We start from the raw sequence: 20,163 nt of genomic DNA on the forward strand, positions 1-20,163 counted from the left end.
TTAGTCTTCTGTGTATTTAAACCCTGTCCTGTCTCAGTCTGGTGTCGGATCATTGTTTGTTATTGTTCTCTGTGCTTCATTCCCCCTGCTTGTGTGATCTTCATGTTTTTGTAAGTTGAGCTGTCTTTACAGCAGTTTTTTGTTACCTTTAAATAAATTTTTGTTATACTTTTTGAGCCTGTCTGCACCCTGGGTTTGTTCCTGCCAGTTTTCCTTCAGCCATCATGTCAATATGGACCAAAATCTCTGAGGAATGCTTCCAGCACCTTGTTGAATCTATGCCACGAAGAATTGAGGCAGTTCTGAAGGCAAAAGGGGTTCCAACCCGTTACTAGCGTGGTGTACCTAATAAAGTGGCCGGTGAGTGTAGTTTGAATATATTGTGCTATTAATTGATTTATTGCTTATCATGACAGGCCAACTACAGCTACAGAAACTTTTCTTCTTCACTACCTTTACAGGCTTGATGTTTTGTTTTGTTGTTTTTTCTACAGTTTTCTAAGAATTAACTGAATATATTGAAGTAAAAAAAAGTTTCTCTTGGTATTTGCAACAACAAAATCCCCTGAAAATGATCAATTTGTCTTCATCTTGAACATTTTCGAGAATTGTTTTCACTTATCTCTGTCTGTTCAGTTCATCTTCTCTCTTTATAAACCCACACAGTTTAAACAATAGGTGCTCAAACTCATATGTTCTTGCTCTGGCTCTGCTCTCGGACCGTTTTTTAGTTCTAATCTCTCCCTCTTTGCCTCTCAATCTACTTACATTACACAGGGTAATGGGATTAAATGCGTCAGTTTCAAACGCTTCAAGGTCTGGCCCATTTGATTAGTTCAACGAGCAGTTTGAGCACCAGACCTCCCAGTTAGTGCCTTGCGAGTGGACTTGTCGCAGCTCTTTGGATGACAGGAAGGAAACTCTGACGCACACACACACACACACACACACACACACACACACACACACACACACACACATACACACACACACAGGGACAAACACACACTTACTAATGAAGAAAAGCACCGATGCTTGAAGATGCCCTCTTTCCTCCTTTGTCTCGCTCTGACTTCCCTTCATCATTTTACTCTACAGATTCTGGAAATTCATCCTCTGAGCCTAATTTATCAATATGTCTTGTCGCCCAGATAAGCCTCAGGCTTTTACCAATTCCCAGTGTCCTTGACTGTTAAAGTCTGTTTGCTTATGTCAGAGTTTGAGTCAAACTTTTATTCAGGAATGTAATGTTTTCAGAGACGTTTTCATTTCAGCAAAGTTATTAAAAATCTTTCAGAAAATATGTTCGAGTGAATCAGCGGCTTCTGGTTCACTTGTTTTGTATAAACTGAGCTCTTTTTCACACAGCAAGTCAGTCTGTTCACAGAAGAGTTCAATGCTTCATTACGCAACTGAGCTGACAGACGTAGACTCAACATTTCCCTATTACAGTAATAATATATATAAAAACTCGAATTTATCACGGCTCATACACACACAGGAACGAGCAGGGAACAAGAAAGGCACACACGCGGCATCGTTCACGTCTTATTGAGCGTGAGTCAGAGTTGTGTTTATGCAGCAGGGTTAATTGAGGCTCTCCAGGAGGGTTTAACACAAATTAAAATGGTTCCTTATTCTTTCGCAGTGCCCACCAGACCTTGTTATGATTGCCTCTGCGCACACGTTTGGCAGAGCTTGATGGACATAAATCGGTGTCGATGTTTTGTGCAGGGCTCGGAGCGTGTGTGTTTTGGGAGTACAGTGCCTATCAAGCCAGTGTCCCGTTATCTGTTTCATCTGCGCAGCCCATGCTAACGGCAGTAGTTTAGTTCATTTAGGGTGCTGATAGCCGCACAAAACCCACACACAAATACACACGCGGATCTGGAAGATATAGTTTATAGTCCAATTACCCGGCCTGCCTCTTTGATAGAAAGAGGCTCTAAATCTTTAGATCCTTTCCTACGCAATCTAACCCCTCTATGCTTGGCCGTCGGCTATATAACTGATCTCACTGCACCGTTTCCACGAAAGGCCGTTAAAATAATCTAATGTCCCTCAATCAAAGCTCAATCCTTTCAAAAGATTAATTGAGTTAAAAACAGTTCTGAACGGGAGCTCTACGCCTAAAGTAGTTTCTTTCTTTTTTAAATTTGCCTGTGATTTTTATTGACCCTGATAGCCAGTGGGTACATGCTACAAAAAGCTGACCAGTCATAAATTCCAAACACTGCTTTTACAACAGTTTGGATAATAAAACACTCATGTTCACTGTAGAGTTAACCTTTATTTAAATAGACYAGACATGCTTTCCAAACTGCTGAGACAATTGAATAATACTTGCAACTAACAGTTCCCCTTTTGGTTTTCTTTTATGCCCACACTGCAGGAACTGTAAAAGACTGTAATTTTATAGAACTGGCTTTAGTTTAATTTTTTTTTCAAAGTTGGAGCTTTCTAGGTTAAAAAAAGGGAACTAACCGAGGAGTGTCTTGGTAATCAGTCTTAGATTAAATGGACCTAGTGGGCCCTCCACTCACCGGACATAAATYCTAGTCCCTGTGAGCCTCTCTTGGCTCATGGTGGACCGCATGGACGTATTTATCAGCTTTATAGCTGAAACGGTCTTCTCACCTGAGGCCACTGACACAGCGAGAGCTAGAAGTAGATGCAAGGTAGCATCTAGTGGGAGGATCTCGATGACAGTGTCATTGCATTTTCCTGCATTGGCCACCATAGAATTTCAAGGGAAGCTCGCACAATCTCATTGCATTTAAAGTGGAGGTATTATGCAAAATCGTCTTTTTTAGGTTTACATCATTTCCTCATCAAAAACATATGAAGAGAGTTGACTCATTCATTCATGTTTGAGAAATCCTTAAATCTCCTGTGGTAGCCAGTTGAAGCTGCCTAAATGCTTCTTGGTACAAAGCACTACCTGTTCTTACCTATAGTACCTCCCTGGACCTCAATCCCTAGCCAAGACCATCCCTGGAGCATTTTCATAACATCTGAAGGAAATAAAGTTAATTGATAGTGGTATAGAACCTATATATGTGTATGTGCCTGAAAATACCCCCCTCCCACTGTACTTAAGTACTTTTGGCACATACAGACAGTGAATACCAGAAACTTTAAAGGCTCCCACATACTCGGGCGTACTGTGTGCGGTCTGTGAGCCATGCGGACTCCGCGCATATTGTCCGCGGATATTTGAGACTTCATACTTGAGCGTACTGACCGCCTGACTAATTCTTTAATTTCTCACAATTTCAGTCATGATGTCAAGGATGAGGAGGAAAGGATACTTTGCATTTTAGCTTTAAAACAACAACAAAAAAAAAGAACTACCTTACCCAGGATCTGAGCTATTTCCTCCCACAAATTTGTTGCTCGCTGAAAGTCTTTATATTCCTTCATTGGCGCATCGTAACGTTTTCTAATCTCCTCCATGAGACACTCTTCAAAATTTGACTCCATTTCGTCCACAAATGACACAGATTCTCAACTTTATCAGCTTGGTGTCGCATCCAAAACAGTACTCGGCATGCAGTTTATTGTGCGACATCGTGGACACAAATAATCGATTTCTGCGTGGACCAGTCCGGCGGACGTCCACTTCGAGTTCGCCTGGAGTCRGCGTGGACCTCCGCAGTCCGAAGTACGCCCGAGTATGTGGGGGCCTTAATACTTTTAATCAGTAGTGTTCTTAGAGGAGTCTTTAACTTTTCCCAAAGTAATTTTTATGAAGATACTTGTACTTTCACTTAAGTATCACTTTGAGGTACTTTATTCAAGACTGGGTTATAGGACACTTGGTTGGCATTGAAAATAGATAAAAATAAATAAATAAATGCAGAGAAAAGTTATCCACACTGGGGCAGTGTTTGTCGCAAAAAACAGGTCCTGGAATCCACATATGTGGACAAAAATGCCTGCCGTGTAAGAGTTCAGGTCTTTAGAGGTTAATGTTAGAATAAAAAATGAAGAGAATTAAAAATGAAGCAACACTGAAGCCCATCAGTGATGCAAATGAAACCAGAGTTAAAAGAAATACTGGGTGTACTTGAGTAGCCTGTATGTCATGGGAACATTCAGTACAAATATCCTGCATATAAGGCACAGAATAATTTAGTCATGTTTATGATACTATCTATGGTAGTTGGACATGGGGCCTGCTGTCTTGGCTGTTGGTCTGATTGTAAAGCATGTTAGCAGAGTGTAATCCTAAATAACTTACCTAAATCAGAAACCTTCTTTTGATCCTGCATCACTGATAGACACTGTGGGTGTTTCCAGGCCATTATCACCGCTGTCTAAAGCTTTGCTCTAAAAGTCACAACGGATTGAGTCATTCCACACTAAATCAGATCTGTAATCTCTGAATAATCCAGTTCGGATCATAATGTTGCCATTGATCTCCTTTTTTAAATGAGCTTTAGCGACTTCTGTTTGCCCACGTTTGCCTTCTCCTGAGATCTGTATGAATGACAGAACAGATTACAACCTACTAGATTTGACCCACATGCTCCTCAGATCCATCCGTCCGTCCGTTCTTTTAATCCCCTCCTCCGTCCATTCATCGRCGCTGTTGGCCTCGTCGTCATGGTAACTGTGCCCTCGGCGTCGCTAAGCCCTGGTTGTAACTTGTGGCGCCTGCAAGGAAAGAGATTTATCATCGGACCAGATGCACGTAAACATAGGATGCTCATAAATCCTTATGGTTAAGTGCATCGGGATTCTCATTCATGTGTCCGTCTGGCTTTAAATGCAAACGCGTGCATTTTTTTTTCTGTTTCACAATCAGGCATGATTATAGTAGGCAAACAGAAAGTCAGTCTCATTAATCATCTAGTTGGTGTGTATGCATTGTATTCTAGATAAGCCTGTGCACTCAGAAATGTCTCAGATATTAGAGTCACACCACCAACCTTTAAAGGCCACTGTAATATATTACCTGCAGAAACAACACGGGGAGATCTGTGTTCATGTGCTGCACGCACGACGTGAAGGAGAGGATTCTGGCATCACATTATGCACTGAGGCAGAGTGTGAGGACACATGAGTGCTCTATTTATGATGATGGAGGCTTGTTACCTGTGCGTGCATGGCCTTGCCTCTCGTCGTACAGAGAGGAAGCTGGGAGGAGAGAGAGCGCTCAGTTGCCATAGCTTCACAAGCCTCGTTTTCAAGTTTGATGAAGGGAAATGTTCCAACCCTTATTCCCCATCATTATAAACACTGATGGTGTTCGCTCTCTCTTCCGTTCTCTCTTTTAAGACGTGTGTTCTTGCTTCTGCGTTGCTTTGTTTTTTTTTCTCCTCCACTTTCTTTCCGTTTCAGTTCCTCAGCAGTTTCAAGTGTCACGCCCAAGAGCCGTTAACCTTTGGCCCTTTTTGCCATGAGAACAGTGCCATGTGCATTGAAGGAAGTGCAGAGATTCATCTTTAGTGTTGTGCTTTATGTTTTGCTTGTTCAAAGGAATCGTTAAAAAAAAGGGCAGAAGAAAACAGAACCTCTGTGATCTTACCGGACATATCGGACCAGATTTTTATCTGTCTGTGACCAAACGATAGAACATTTCTTAAGCACAAACCCTCCTTTAGTCATCTCTTTGTTTCTTGTCTCCATGACTTTTAAACTGAGATTTTGCTTCTTAAAAAAAAAATAGATTTTTGCTTCCTGAACCTGTAAAAAGTATTTGCCAAAAAATGTTMTCATTATTCAAGAATGAAAGCTGGAGATTTGAAATAAATTGGTTGTCATTGTTTGTTCAAGGTTACTCAATAAAGATGACGTGTCATYCTAAATCCACTTCTTTAGACCTTAATTTATTGTTTATTTGATAGAGACAGGTACAAGAAASACAATTCAAGACAATCTGATGCCTGCATCATAGTGTTTACAGCCATGGCTAATTCACATTTGTCCCTAGAAGGACTTTTACRAGTTATTTTAAATGAAAACTTAAGATCAACAGTAAATACAATAAAACTGCCAAGAAAACAATTTTTATTGTGTACTTGGAGTCTCTAGGAGGGCAGAAAAGTTGAATTTAGTCTCTTTTGGTACTGCATAGATATCTTTGTACTCTGTTTTGGTCATAGTCCATTCAGTTTTTTCTCTTATGATTTTTGTACAGTAAAGTCACAGTATTTGCTAAGCAACYTTGTAAACTTCTGGATATTCAATTTTGCGAATTTACAGTTCAGSGGGTTCATGATGAACCCATTGTCCTCTCTGTCTGGGTCAGACTCTGGCTCCAAKATATAAGGCAGTGATCTCTGGGAGTGATGCCTGGAGGTGGTTGGGATGTAAAGCACCTTATTTGCATTTAAAGAGACAGCACCAAAACGAGTTTCTCTCAGATGCACCTTTTTTCACATTTAAATCATTCAGGGGTCTATATAAWGTGGGACTGCAATGCCTTGGCCTGAATTCCTCCATATTGTAACTCCCKTCGTTCACCCCTTTTCTGAGGTGTGTCTCAAAGCAACTCGTTTTGAAGCTGTCTCTTTAAATCCAAACATGGTGCTTCACACCCCGCCCCCCTACAGCTTCCAGACAGGTTCATTCTAGTTTGATAGAGGGGTTTACAACAAAAACTTTTTTTATTTTCAAATGAATTAAAAGATGTCAGCAAGAGAAGATTTGTCCATCCAGCCTTACATGTTGGAGCCAGAGTCTGACCCAGAGCCAGAGGAGAATGAAGATGAAATTAGTATGTCCAGACCTTATTTGAAGTCCACTTGCAAAAACTGTGATTGTAATAGTTCAGAAAACATCGTAGAAAATAGAGAAAACTGAACGGGTTAAAAATATGACCAAAACAGAATATGAAAATATCAACAACAAAATGCATTTAACAGCTAAAAAAGTGGATTTTGCATATGTCCCCTTTAAAGGCACAGTGTTTAGGATTTGTTGTTTTCAGCGACATCTAGTGGTTGAGTGGTTGAATCATCCTCCCTGGTCCTCCCCCCACCCCCACCCCCCGCTTCCAAACACAAAGGAGTTGCTACGGTGTCTCTCAGGTGTCAAAAACCTTTGATAATTCCAACCGCGATGTCTACCAGCAGCTTCAGGGCTAGTGATGTTTCAAGTGGTAAGATTATGAGCTTTAATAAGTAAAATTATCCCAGCTACAATGACAGACAACAAATATTACATTTATAGTATTACAACTAAAACCGTTTTTGACGCCGCCACCGCAGTTTGTCCTTCATGAGCCTTCYTAGACAAGATGGCGGTGCAAGATGGCGGCTGCCTGTAATGGCGACCCGCGACCATGGAGATATAAACAGCTTTTTATAAGGTAAAAATAATAAAACAAACTCTTTTGTCTGCAATGATTAGACATGTTTTTTATTATTGTCATTAGTGATTATCTCAATTTTGGCTTAAAGAATTAACAAAATCCTACACACTGTGCCTTTAAGCTGTCAAAGAGTTTAAAGAATTGTATTTTTCATGACGAGTGAGAACAAACTAGGAGACAAATTTTGAACGTAGACTTGAACATTTAATTGCAGATGAATATAAAAGTCTTAAACAACCTTCCAACTGGACCAAAACAGACCTGATTGAGCCTCAGTTTTGGTTCCAAACCAGGAAATCACTAATGTTCTTATAACCAACCTTTTGACCGAACCACTCCCTCTGGGGCAAAAGACATCACTGATACAGAAAGTCCTTCCTACCAAACAGTTRGGTCTTAAACACAAGTTCTGAAYTCTGATGAAAGAACTGTGTTTGATGTTTTTAGTGTGAGGCAGGTTTTATCTAAACTGTCCCTCAAAACTACAGTCTGTTCTGAGATGACCCACATCACGAGTGACTTTAATCAGAGCTTAATCACAGTACATAACAAATATATAATTKTGCATTTGGTTATCAAAAATAGTMCAGACATGTCAAGAACACTTCTATGTGAAGTACGTTTATGAATCTGTGCAAACAGAATCAATTTTCCTTCAGAGTCATGAGGATGTTTTAAAACAACAAAGATGTATATTTAATGGACTAAATCGTGTTGATCCTGGATAAAAGTAGAGTTCTGCCCTCTTTGGATGGTGCTGTAAACAGAAACTATAGTTAGATTTTTCCACTGCACTCAGTTTGTGTTGCTTTAACTCTGATGACCTCATTGTTTAAATTCCAAGCATCTACTCTCCTTATAAATCTCCTCCTGCTTTCTCATTTTGCCTCCTCCTCTGTTCCTGTTCCTCCTTCCTGCCACATTCTGTCTTTTTTTTACCCCCACTCTTTACTTTTGCTTTATTGGGTTTGCCACTGAGGCTATATCACAAGGTTATTAGACCTGCTGTCAACTGGCTCAGCGCAGAGCTGCCTATCATCTTACTGCCATCCTTGCTGCTGCTATTAATATTAGAGATGCAAACGTGGAATTTCCTGTAGCTTTGGTGCTAATCTTGTGCTTCCTGCAGCCTCCACCTTTCGTCTTGCTCCTGTGATTAGTTGCATSTGTGCCTGTCGAGATGCCATAGCCTGTGGGGGGAAAAAAAAGTCAGATTTCCTGGATATTTGTGAAAAGCACATGTGTGTGTTTTTGTGTGTGAGTAGATGACAGATGGCACAAAGAATGTAACCTTACAACCTTCACCAGATTAAAAAGATACAAAACATCGAGTGAATCTATTTTRCAAACACTGCACTATTTATATTTCTTACACCATTTTCCTATTAGATTACAGCAGCCACACGGATTTTGATAAATGGATTAAGTAGGTAGGGARTAAGATCATAAAGATTTACTTTGCTGGCTTTTTATGAGTCTTTCAGGAAGGTGATCATCTCAAAGCTATTTTTTTAATTTATGTTTTATTATAGGTCTTGAAATCTTTTCAGCAGTCTGCTCTCTAAGCTGGAATTAAAGTTCCATAATGACTTGTTTGAGGATTACYTTGAGAGCAGGTGAAGGTCCATCTGCCAACGCCCCCCCTTCCTCTCCTTTCCACCTCCWTTTCTTTTTTTTATCTGTTCCTCAGTCCCTCAACAGCAGGTGTTGCTAAAGGGCAAKGGGAGAATGACAAAGGGAAGGCGGACATATGGAACAGTTTGTGCTGAGCGAAACAAKGATGTGCCGAAGGAAAGGTGAGCGAGACTAGATAACCGAGCGAGACAGGTTCAAACAAATTACCCAGTCCTCTGCAGAGCCGCTGTTTGGGGCCCTTCATTTRAGAGTTTCAAGCAGAGTGGAACAGAACGAAACACATTCTTGTCCTTACTCCGACAGAGGTGGAGGCCTCTCTGTAGACAAGTCTGAACACTCCTGCTTCGACGCACACAAACAAAAACACTCACCCCCTCTGTGGCTTTTTGAAATTCCTATGAAACTGCAGACGTGTAGTGAAACTGAGGAGCTATAGCTCAGTTGTGATTCAGGATGATTAGGATACTTTGTAAAATGTATAACCGAACACTTGTGGGCAATAATTAATTTAGTTTCACCAGGTTTGGGCTTTAAATCACATTTAGAGCTTTAGAGAAACCGATTAAGAACTAGTAGGTACTTTTGTGATGAATCAGTCGGTTGTGAATGATTTAAAGTGAACCCTTTGTAAGAAAAAAAAACAGATGAATATGAGTGTAATGTGCTTTAAGTGTTGGTACTTTAAAAGCTTTTTTTAGACCAATTATAGTGCCTGTTGTGTTGGAACGCACCGGTTACAGCTGTGATTTGTACCCCAATTTAAGCTCAAATACCAAAGCAGAAAAACAGTCGAGCCTGTTTTTCTGTCTAAAAAAAAGTGCAGTTGTAGCTGTTGTATCGCTGTAAATCTGGACCAAGTATTTAACAGTTTCATAACTAAACTTCCTCTTGTGCTGTGGCTGAGTACCCACTCTTTAACTTAGGAGCTAAAAAACACACAAGTAGATGTTTATGAACTACAGTCCTTCGGTTTCTGTACTTTGAACACAATAAAAGAGGCACTGCTTTCTACAGCTGTCTAWTTAAAGTTATATATAAGCTACCAAACAACATAAACATTACATAGATGCTAATTAATCTCTTAATACAAATACATCAGTCTCATTAGGCTGTATTTTTGAAACATGCCTGTGAATCAGGGGTTTTAGAACAAGTCAGATAATTAGTTAATCAAATAAACTATTAAAATCATCTGATGCTTTTTTTGATATGTTGGTTTCAGTCCTTTTATTTGTTTTGACATCATAATAAAGTGATTGATTTAGGCTCTGAGAGGTTGTTTTTATATTTAAGTTATTAAATAGTTATTAAATAGTTATTAACTTGAGCAGACTAAATGTCTAAAGCTCTATTTAAATGTAAATCTAATGTATGGTAGTGCTGAAGCCAAGAGCAGATGTTTTCCGCTGATAATTTATTTCTGTGGTTTACTGGACGTAATTAACTCATTTTCTCAAGAAACGCTTATTGTTATTTCATGATAACGACAAAATATGTCATCATGAGAAAACCGTGGGAAAAAAATTATCAGCTCTTGGCTTCCATTTGATAGGGTTTGAAGTTCCACATTTTTAAAGTTTTTATTTTTCTAAATATGATACTTTAAGTATATCATGGTCTGCAGTACCTTTACTTGTCAGTTGTAACTAGAGTGCATAGAAAAATTTTGTGTGTATTTCACGCGCGTGTGTATGTGTTTGTGTTAGTCTTGCGTGAWATGTTTCCACTGTAATGAAGCCAAACCAGAGGTTACCTGAACGAGTGTTTAAACTTCTTTGTTCATCTTGTTCCCAGCTGCTCCTCTCTCAGTCCCAGCAGTCTGAGCTGTCAGGACTTTGAAGATATGCAGGTGTTCCTGCTCCTCTTTTTTCTTCTTCCCTCCACAGGAAAGAGGACGAGCTGCAGAGAGACACTTGTCTCATAATCCTCAAAACCCACTTGCTTGAACTTAGTTTTTATTCTCTCTTCAGGTTCCTCAACATGACTCACTCCTCTTAACCTTACGCCATCAAACCGAGCAGGTTGGAACAAGAAATAGCTGTTAAAGGGCTTAGACCCACTTGACCTTTCCCACTGTGATTGTGATTGGACGTGTTGGCTCTGCAGGCCGGTCACCACCCACATACTATCTTTCTGTTTTACTTCATGTCTTCCTTCCTGTAACTGATGTCAAAGCCATTTCTGGGGGTTTTAGGTGAGTTATGGMTTAACAATGTGGACATGTCCTTTCTCGGCTCAGCTTCATGTCTGATGACAGGGACGTTTGGAGCACTGGCCTTTGATTTGGCTGCAGAGCAGTGCAGCACTGCCCCCTTGTGTTTACCAAACAGCATTACAACATGTCAGGTTTTTTTTTTTCTAAATGTGATAATCAAAGGTAGAAACACTAGTTAAAGTGTGAGTATTGGATGAGTAATTAATATTGCTGCCACCTTTTCATGTCAGGGAGACCAAATTAGATTTAGTAATGCCAGCTGTTTTGGTCAAACCTTGAAAATAGCATTATGCACAGTCTCGTGATATTGTGCGATAACTCTCAGCGACGACCACGTCAAATTTTAGCTCTATCTGTGAAATTTACTGAGTTAGTCATATTTGTGTTGACTAATATTAGTTAGCTGTGTTAGCCATCTTGAATTTAATTTATCTCTAAAGGTGAATCAGTTGTAAATGTACATTCAGTGATTATTTCCTGAAAGTTCAGTGAAAATCTCTTCAGTGGTTCATGCCAAGTTTTGCTAACAGATAAACAGGTTGACTCCTACAGATGATGCTAACATTTTCCAGTAAAAAATCTTGTGCAATAAGGATCTTTTAGAATATGCGGTATGAATGACTTTCAGCTACAACTACACCAAAGTTTAGCTCAATATCTGTAAAATGTACTTAATTTTAGCATATTTTTGTGTTTTCTAAGGTCAGCTGACTTGGCGGGCATCTCAATTTAGGTGGGCTCCAAAAACAAATCCATTATAGAGGTACATCCAATGATTATTTCCTGAAAGCTTAATGAGAAAATGCCCAATGGTTCTTGAGATATTTTGCTAACAGTTAGACAGTGATTACTTTAAATAGTTAACATCAAAATCTCAAGCAAAATATTTTGCCATATGTTAGTGCTTGGAATATGTGTTTGGGATCAGTCTCAGCTACTACCACACTACATTTTAGCTCAATCCCTTTTAAACTCACTTAATTATATCCCTTTTTGTGTTTCAAAATGTCAGTTGGCTATGGCTGAAATCTTGACTTTGGTGGAGTCCAAAAGTTAATCATTTGTAGGGATTCATCCAATGATTATTTCCTGAAGGGTTCATGAAAAAAATACCCAGTGGTTCATGAGATATTTTGCTAACAGATACAATGATTATTTTTGAATCATTCAACAGCAAATTCGAAGGGTAGAAGAGTAAAACTGGAAGGAAACTCTCTTGCCATCTGTTTGTGCTCAGGATATGTTTTGGGGATCAGTATCAGCTATTACCACACCAAACTTTAGKTCTATATCTGTAAAACTGGCTGAGTTATAACAGATTTTATGTTTAAGGTCACTCAGCTGTGGCCTTTTCTGCACCACATGAGATGCAGGTGTCACGGTGAACAAGTCGTAGCTTCCTCCTCTTCTCTGTGAGCTTCTACTACACAATGTCTTTGTGTGGAAAGTACTTTTTTTGTGTGCTTGAAACGTATTTTTTGAAGTAGCGTCCCCTTCACTCATCGTTSGTGTTTTGTTGTTCCTAAACAAGAATACTGTCCCCACAAGTCTCGCCTCTCGCTGCCGTCGGACCTCTTCGTCTCACGTCGCCTCCAACAAATCAGTCTGCTGCTCTTTACCCATTTTTATAACTTCCCATTTTTGTGCATGTGTGCGTCTGTGTGTGTGTAAGCAGATTTTAATCTCTTGTGGTATTGCATACAGAGAGGGTTAGCTAACTGACAGAAGCTGTGTGTTTTAAAGCAGTTGAGTGTCACCAGTGACAGCACCAGTGACATGGAAATAGCTGGACTGAGACATGTGGAGGTTCATATTCCGCACCAAACCTCACGCATTAGAGGCAAGTTGTTGGTTTTTTTTGTTTTGTTTTGTTTTGTTTTGTTTTTCACGTGTGCTTTGTAGTGACTTCCATTTAATGTAAAGTGTGTGGGTGGGGTTGGCTTTGTTTAGGGACTGGAAAGTTACCCAAAGCTTCAGGTAACAGTGTGTGTGTGTGGGATATTTTTTAAGAGGAGTGGAATGTGGGGGCTTGTGTGTGACAGTGGTTCTGAGGGTTAGCAACCTTTCAGCTGTGAAATGAAAGCATCAGCTCTCAGTCGTGGAGAGCAGTCAGAACGTAAGAAACATTAATCATTTTGAAGCATGTCTGGATCTGTTTTTTTTTTTTCAAGCTGTAAGGCTAAAACCATCGCCATCAAACTGCACYTGGACTTGTTTCTGTGCACCAAAAATGGTTCCTGGTAAACTCTCGAGAGARGCGTGTTTAAATTCAGTGTCACCGCTGAAATTCACCATCGCTCTAAATAAAAAAGATTTCGCTGCCTTATCTGGAAACAAGAGTGTAGGAGTTATCGAGCAGGAAGGAAGTGAAATCAGCTGAAAAAAAAAGAGGAAGTGAGAACTAGGAGGGAAGAGAAGTTTCCTGTTACTAATGTGATCGTGACACTTTTACCCCCCCACTTCTGTGTGTGTGTTTTGTGCCAGAAGCGTCCGCATCATTTATGGTCAGTGCATCTAGAAAGGAATAAATAAACCTCTGTTCCCTTTGTTGCATTGAATCACCTCCTATAGAAGAAGTCTCAAATCAACTGGATAGAGAAGGATTTAGCCCATTTTAGAGAGCAGGTAAGCCCCTCCTGTCCCTCATCGCCACTTTTTGAATCAAGTGTGCAACTCCTCCCAAAGTGCAGCTTCACTACTGCTTTCATCTGCTGCTGCAAACTAAGACCCTCTGCTGTAATTCTGTCTCTTTGTCTTCTGGATTTTTACTCTGCCAATCAAAAAATAAAAAAAAGTCCCCCAACACCTATCATGAATGGACAGAMTTGTAGCCAGATAGGTCAAAATTCAAAGGTAACTATGCTTGYGCTTGTGATGTTGCAAGATGTGTGCTCTGAGTATTTACTGAGGATGATTCTCAGCTACTACCACATCAAACTTTAGTTCAGCATTGCAAATTTGAGCTAGTGGTTTTTGTGTTTGCTAAAGGTCCTTTGACTGTAGTAATCTTAGATTTGGGCTGATACTTAAAAAAGAAATCTGTCAGTTTTACTTTCTGCAAATTTAATGAAAGTCACAAAAAATGCCTACAATTCTGTTTTACAGATACTGAGTCTCATTTTAATCAGAGGGGAGTAGAGTAGCCAAAAGTTGTACTCAAGTCAGAGTAGCAGTACTTCAACATAGTTTTGCTCAAGTAAAAGTGAAAAATAGTCATCCCAGAAATTACTCGAGTTAGAGTGAAAAAAAGTGTTTCGTAAAAAAGGATGAGTGGCAGATCATAACATCTGATTTAAAGGGGCAATATCGTGTAAAATCAACTTTTTTGAGTTTTATATTATGTTATAATGTTATACTCTCATAAAAAAAACATGCCCAAAGCCTTACTTAGACTCATTCATGCATGTCTGAGAAATCCTGCAGCATTTTTAGGCAGCCATGCTGAGGAGCAAAACGACAGGTGGGGACCAGAAACGCCTTTTGGGACCAGAAAAGCCTCTGGGATGTGTCTTTAAGCCGAGCTTCCTCATCACGGAGCCCGCCTCCCCATCCCCCACCCCACACATCCCGCCCATGATTCCTGCAGGCGCTTGGCAGTAACTAAGCAAAGAGGGAAAGCGAAAGTGAAACTTAAAATTGTCTGCAGCTCTCAACACTACTTCTCACTCTTTTCAGATTAAAAATACCTTTGAGGAAATGTATTTTCAGATGCCAAGTGAACTGCATCATAGCGCACGCACGACACCCCTCCACACACACACACACACACACACACACACACACACACACACNCACACACACACACACACACACACACACACACACACACACACACACACACACACACCCCGCGACTCCGGCAGGCTTGGGCATGACCGAAGTGGTTGGATTTCCTTAAAGAGACAGAGACCTATTTCAAGGCGTTCAGAAACTGTCAAGATGAGAAGTAAATTGTTTTGGGGATTTCTGCAAATATATAGCTCTTTCATAAGCTGAAAATGTGACATAGTTACTTTATTTTAGTATAAAATTGAAATGTAGGCTTGGAAAGCACATAATATCACCCCTTTAATATTTTTAATCAATGTCATCAGACTGACACAAAATTGAAAGCTATGTGCAAATTCTGGTGTTTTTAAGGAGTAGAATTAAGAAAATTTATACAAATTAATTACAAAATAAATTCCAGCAAAAGAAGCACTTTTTCAAGTCTTAATTGTCTTGTCATGAAACTTATCAGAATCAGCTTTATTGTCATTCACACACAACGTCAAAGATGCAATGCAGAACGAAATTGCAGTTTAGAACATCCGTTCGGAGTAAGATGCACATAACAAACATGGGGGAACGAATGTCCAAGGTCTTTCGCAATGACAGTCGCACTACCTTTTGCAGCTTGGATTACACACAATAGGAAAGATGAGGTTAAAAAAGGTGCTCTGATCCTATGTTTACACACAGAAACACAGAATCATACGCTAAAAAAAAAAACACTCACGAGTGCAAGGCAACTAAGGAAGGGAGGGGCTGGGGCTCAAACACATGYTATGGGGTGGAATGCAGTGGAGCCAGTGATGTTTCAGGTTAATAATCCGTGCTGGAACCAATCAAAGACCTCCAGAGTCCAAAACAAGTTATCAACCAAAGCACAAATCACCAGAGTCAGTTCTCTGTCTCTACCTGTCGTGGCCTTCAGACTGATCCACCCATGGGTGATACGGGTAGGGGATGGGGAGTCAATCCTCTGTTTCACGTGCCATCCAAGGAGTTTTGATAACTGCCGAGCCAAGGTCAGCAGCTGCAGGGATCCAAAAGATAAACATAATTGTTTTGGGGCGAGCATCCTTGATTTTCTCTCTGCTTTAAGTCTTAACTGCATCTCTATGATGGCAAAAAGGCCAATGTTCCAAATTCATTACCTCCTTGCCTCTCTTTCCGTCTGAAACTTCACCCAGGTGTAATCCTACTCCTCACGCTGCTGAACTGGGATTCTTGTCAGAATCACATCCAATTTGCGACTTATATCCCCTAACATTTGAGTTTGTACATTTCCAACATGGGAGACTCCAGCCAATGTTTTTGACAGCTTCTCACATGCCCGAACTGCTGTCAGGATCACTTTCATTTTCTGATAAGCCAGGACTCCTCCACAACTGATCACCAGGAATCCAGTTATCATAAATCCAAATATATACAGATCTTCCACGTCTTCAATGGAAAGCGGCGCCAAATAGATSAYGTTCCACCCTCAAGAGCCAGACACTCGCCCGGCCGCCACCATTCCACTGGGACAGCTGTGCTCCCCACGCTCCAATTTCAGTGTTGAAAAAATAGTGTCGATMGCGTTCAGAGACCAGTTGACCAAATCCATAATTCCTTTTCTTTTCGGATGATAGATAGAAGAAAGGRTTGAAAAAGCTGCAAAGCAGGGAAGATGGGYCGGGTTCAGGAGAGAGAAKAAAAAGCGTCCGACTCCTCTGAAGACCAAGCAGAAAAAAACCTAAATGAAACTAATACTTACAGTACTTAATGTATATACTGTGCATAAACAAGAGGTCTCACTTACAGATGATTCTGAAATTTTATTCAAGCAAAAGTAGCAATCCTTAAAAATAATATTGCTCAAGTAAAGTAAAAAATGTGGTGTAGTAAAARTTCTAAAAGTACATTTTTCCCCAAAACAGTTACTCAAGTAAATGCAAGTAGTTACTACCCCACTCTGATATTTTTAAGTTTTATATTCTAATCTGCTTTTACTTGTACTTTGTTTGATTGTGATACTTTTAATTTTTGTGCTTTTATTGTGAATCACTTGGTGTTACATAATTGCTTTACTTAGTACTTAGAGTCTTTTACAGTATAGCACAGGTTGCACATAAAAGGCGGCGGGTGATTTGCATTCCTTTGAGAAATGCAAGGCCTTTTCCTTGCTTGGGTGACTTTCTGCTGAGTTTTGAGCTGAGTCTCCTTCACTCTTCTGTGTCTCAGCCACACACATTTGTGCTCCACTAGTTTCAGGACTGTGAGAATGAGGGCAGGCTCTTCCTTCCTGCTCGTTTTAGTTGCAGCTCTCTTCACTCAGTAAAGGACGCAGGTCTAATCAGACAAACGTAGACGAGACGAGGACGGGACCTGTAATGGAAGAGAAAATGACAAAGGAGCATTTTGTAAAATGATAACAGAAGAACCCTGCTGCAGGAGCGTAGAAACAAGCCCCAAACCCCTGCAGCGMGCCGAGCACATCTTAACATGAGCTCACAGAGGAGTCTGAGGTGTGCCCCCGCTGAGGAGAGAGGACCTTTGAGGTGACTTTCTGTGAAGTGTGTCGCCGTGTTAATGGATGGAGGTGGGATCTTAAAACGGCCTGGAAGATGCTGAGATGGAAAAGGAGAAGAAAAAGTTCAAGCTGAGCCACGTGCTGTCCCTTCATCTGTTCCGAAAGAACAAAGCTGGGAGTCCTGCTCAGTGTGACACCTGCGCCGCCGCACCAGACTCCTCACCTGAACCCAGGAACCAGTGGATGGTAACAACATGCCTCGACATGCCTGCTCCTGTTTACATCCTGAGCTGTTTTGGCCCGTAGTGATTTCCTCCAGCTGATGTGCAGAGAGAGTAGATTCGTTAACGCGACGAAGTGCGAGTTGTGTTCTGTTTGGCTGTTATTGATATTGTTCAGAAAGCCTGAGTGTTGAAGARGCTCTGGTTTCCTGATGTCAGATACAATTCAGGCTGTTGTAATCTGTGGCTGTTTTTTTTTAGGTTTATTTTATTTTATTTATTTATTTTTGCTGCTTTTAGTTAAAATCAAACAGGCTTAAATACTTTTTAATGAAATTAATACACTTTAAAATTATGTTTTTTTTGTAACTTATAAACTTATAAAGCGATGAAAATCACTACTTCTTTGTCGAGGCCTGAAGATGTGAACTTTTACTTTGTTACCGGTTTTAATTTCAGTTTTAGGAGTTTGTTTTGGAAGTAGGCATTTCCATTTTCAGTACCTGTTAACCAGTTCTGCTTTATAAGTACAACTTTACTACTTGTTTTCATCTTTAAACTTCACAGGGAAGTGTTTTATTCCTCTGCTGAACATAAAATACTGCCTTCCTCTGCTGAACATAAAATACTGCCTTTATCACCCACCACTAAAAAAAGATGTAATAATGTGTGTTTAATTGAATGCCAGGTTAGTAAAACATCTAGTAAACAAGTGAACAGATTTGAACCCTATTCAAGATGGCCGCCACAGCTAAATAACATTATCAAACATCAAAAATGTCTTTAACTCAGCCATTTTTTATAGATTCTGAGCTCAAATATGGCGTCTTAATAGCTGAGAGTCATTTACAACACATAATACAAGTTGTGACTGAAGCTTGTCATTTACTATCAGAGTCAGCTGTGCCTGTCTGTTAGCAAAATATCCCATGAATGTCTGGATGGATTGCAATTAAACACTCAAAATGTAATCCTTGCTTTGTTCCTGCAACTGATTATCTTTTGGAATCAGCTGGATTCAAGATGGCCGCCACCACATTTGAATTTAACACAAAAACATCTTGAACTCAGAGCTAGAATTTGGTTTTGGTAGTAGCTGAGAGTCATCCTCAACATGTTTCGAGCATGAATATATTATTTACGAGATGATTTTTGTCTAAAACTGCCGGTGGTCGATACAGGTTCCTTCAATAATTGCTAATTGTTGGTGTTTTTATTAGAAAAGAAATGACCTGGTGTGTTAAACTTTTCAACTTCTGTTCAGTAGTTTTGACTTTTAATACTCAAACCTGCAAACTTCTCTTTAAAGTTCCTGATCAGAGAGTCTGTTTTGTGGTTTTTAACAGTGTGTGTCCAAATCCAGCCAGCCAACCACCACTCTTCCCTTTTCGAAGTTTACTGTTACTGTTCTGCAGTTCCACCTAACGCTGCAGTCAGTCACCATCACTTCCAGAAACACAATAACCCTGCAGCTCATTTATCACAGCCCGCTGGGTGCTATCTCTCATGCTTGAACGTGTTTTTTTTCACTGCACTTCCTCTTTCTTAGAAGTTTTATTTTGATATAGTGCTGTTTGCACGTCTGTTTGCAGATCTGTCCAACCTAACAATCACTGATTATCATCAGTTATTTGTCATTTTGACCCGCTGATTCTGCTCACTTTTTAGGACGATGGAGACATCAAGGAGATCAACATCACCCATGTGGTCAAAGAGGGCTCAGAGAAAGCCGACGCCTCTCAGTTTGAGCTGCTCAAAGTTTTGGGGCAGGGATCATTCGGGAAGGTAACACCCTCTCTCTGTGTATCTGATGTTGAATATTACTTTGTTGTTTTCCTTTGATGTGCAGATGTTAGATTTTAAGTGTGTTTTTATTTATTTATTTTATTTTTTTCAGGTGTTCCTTGTGCGGAAGGTGACCCCTCCTGATGCCAACCAGCTCTATGCCATGAAGGTCCTGAAGAAGGCCACCCTCAAAGGTACAGAAACCTGCAACATGTTTACTGAGGCTGCAGCCTTGAAATGATCTCTCCCCCGTGCTCAAACGTCTAAACCTATTTGTTCAGCCAGCATCAGGTTTACGAGACTTCCTGCAGCTTGTCAAACACATCCTGTTAGTCGCACAAGTCAAATCAAAAAGTTTCCCTCTGGTTTGTTTTGTGACACAGACTTATGTGCTTATTGGTTTTAGTTTTGTTACACTTGGCCAGTTAATTATCATTTTAAGAATTAAAAAACTATATTGTTTTCATTTGTAATTCACATTTAACTAATGATTGAAGTTTCTTAAATTGTAGGTTTGAGTTCTGTTGTTTAATGGGGGTATTTTGCAATTTTTAAATTTTTTTTTGTTGCTTTATTCAAGATTCAAGATTCAAGATTCAAGATACTTTATTGTCATTCACATCACATGTTACATGAGATGGAACGAAATTAAGAGTCACAGCCCCCGTTACATCCAAATAAAAAATATATAAAAATAAAAATATATAAA

At 39.9% G+C, this 20,163-nt stretch overlaps 1 protein-coding gene across 2 annotated transcripts in view; it reads left to right on the forward strand.

The window, feature by feature from the left end:
* LOC106533968 (ribosomal protein S6 kinase 2 alpha) overlaps positions 1-20,163 on the forward strand; it is a 50,444-nt gene that overhangs the window by 15,371 nt on the left and 14,910 nt on the right. For both annotated transcript variants that reach the window (XM_014030455.1, XM_014030454.1), the window contains exons 3-4: positions 19,338-19,454; positions 19,567-19,648. In XM_014030455.1, coding sequence (XP_013885909.1) covers positions 19,338-19,454; positions 19,567-19,648 — 199 coding nt within the window. The remainder of the gene's footprint in view (positions 1-19,337; positions 19,455-19,566; positions 19,649-20,163) is intronic.

This window comes from Austrofundulus limnaeus, unplaced genomic scaffold (genome assembly GCF_001266775.1).
Source record: "Austrofundulus limnaeus strain Quisiro unplaced genomic scaffold, Austrofundulus_limnaeus-1.0 Scaffold1064, whole genome shotgun sequence".
Taxonomy (NCBI): Eukaryota; Metazoa; Chordata; class Actinopteri; order Cyprinodontiformes; family Rivulidae; genus Austrofundulus; species Austrofundulus limnaeus.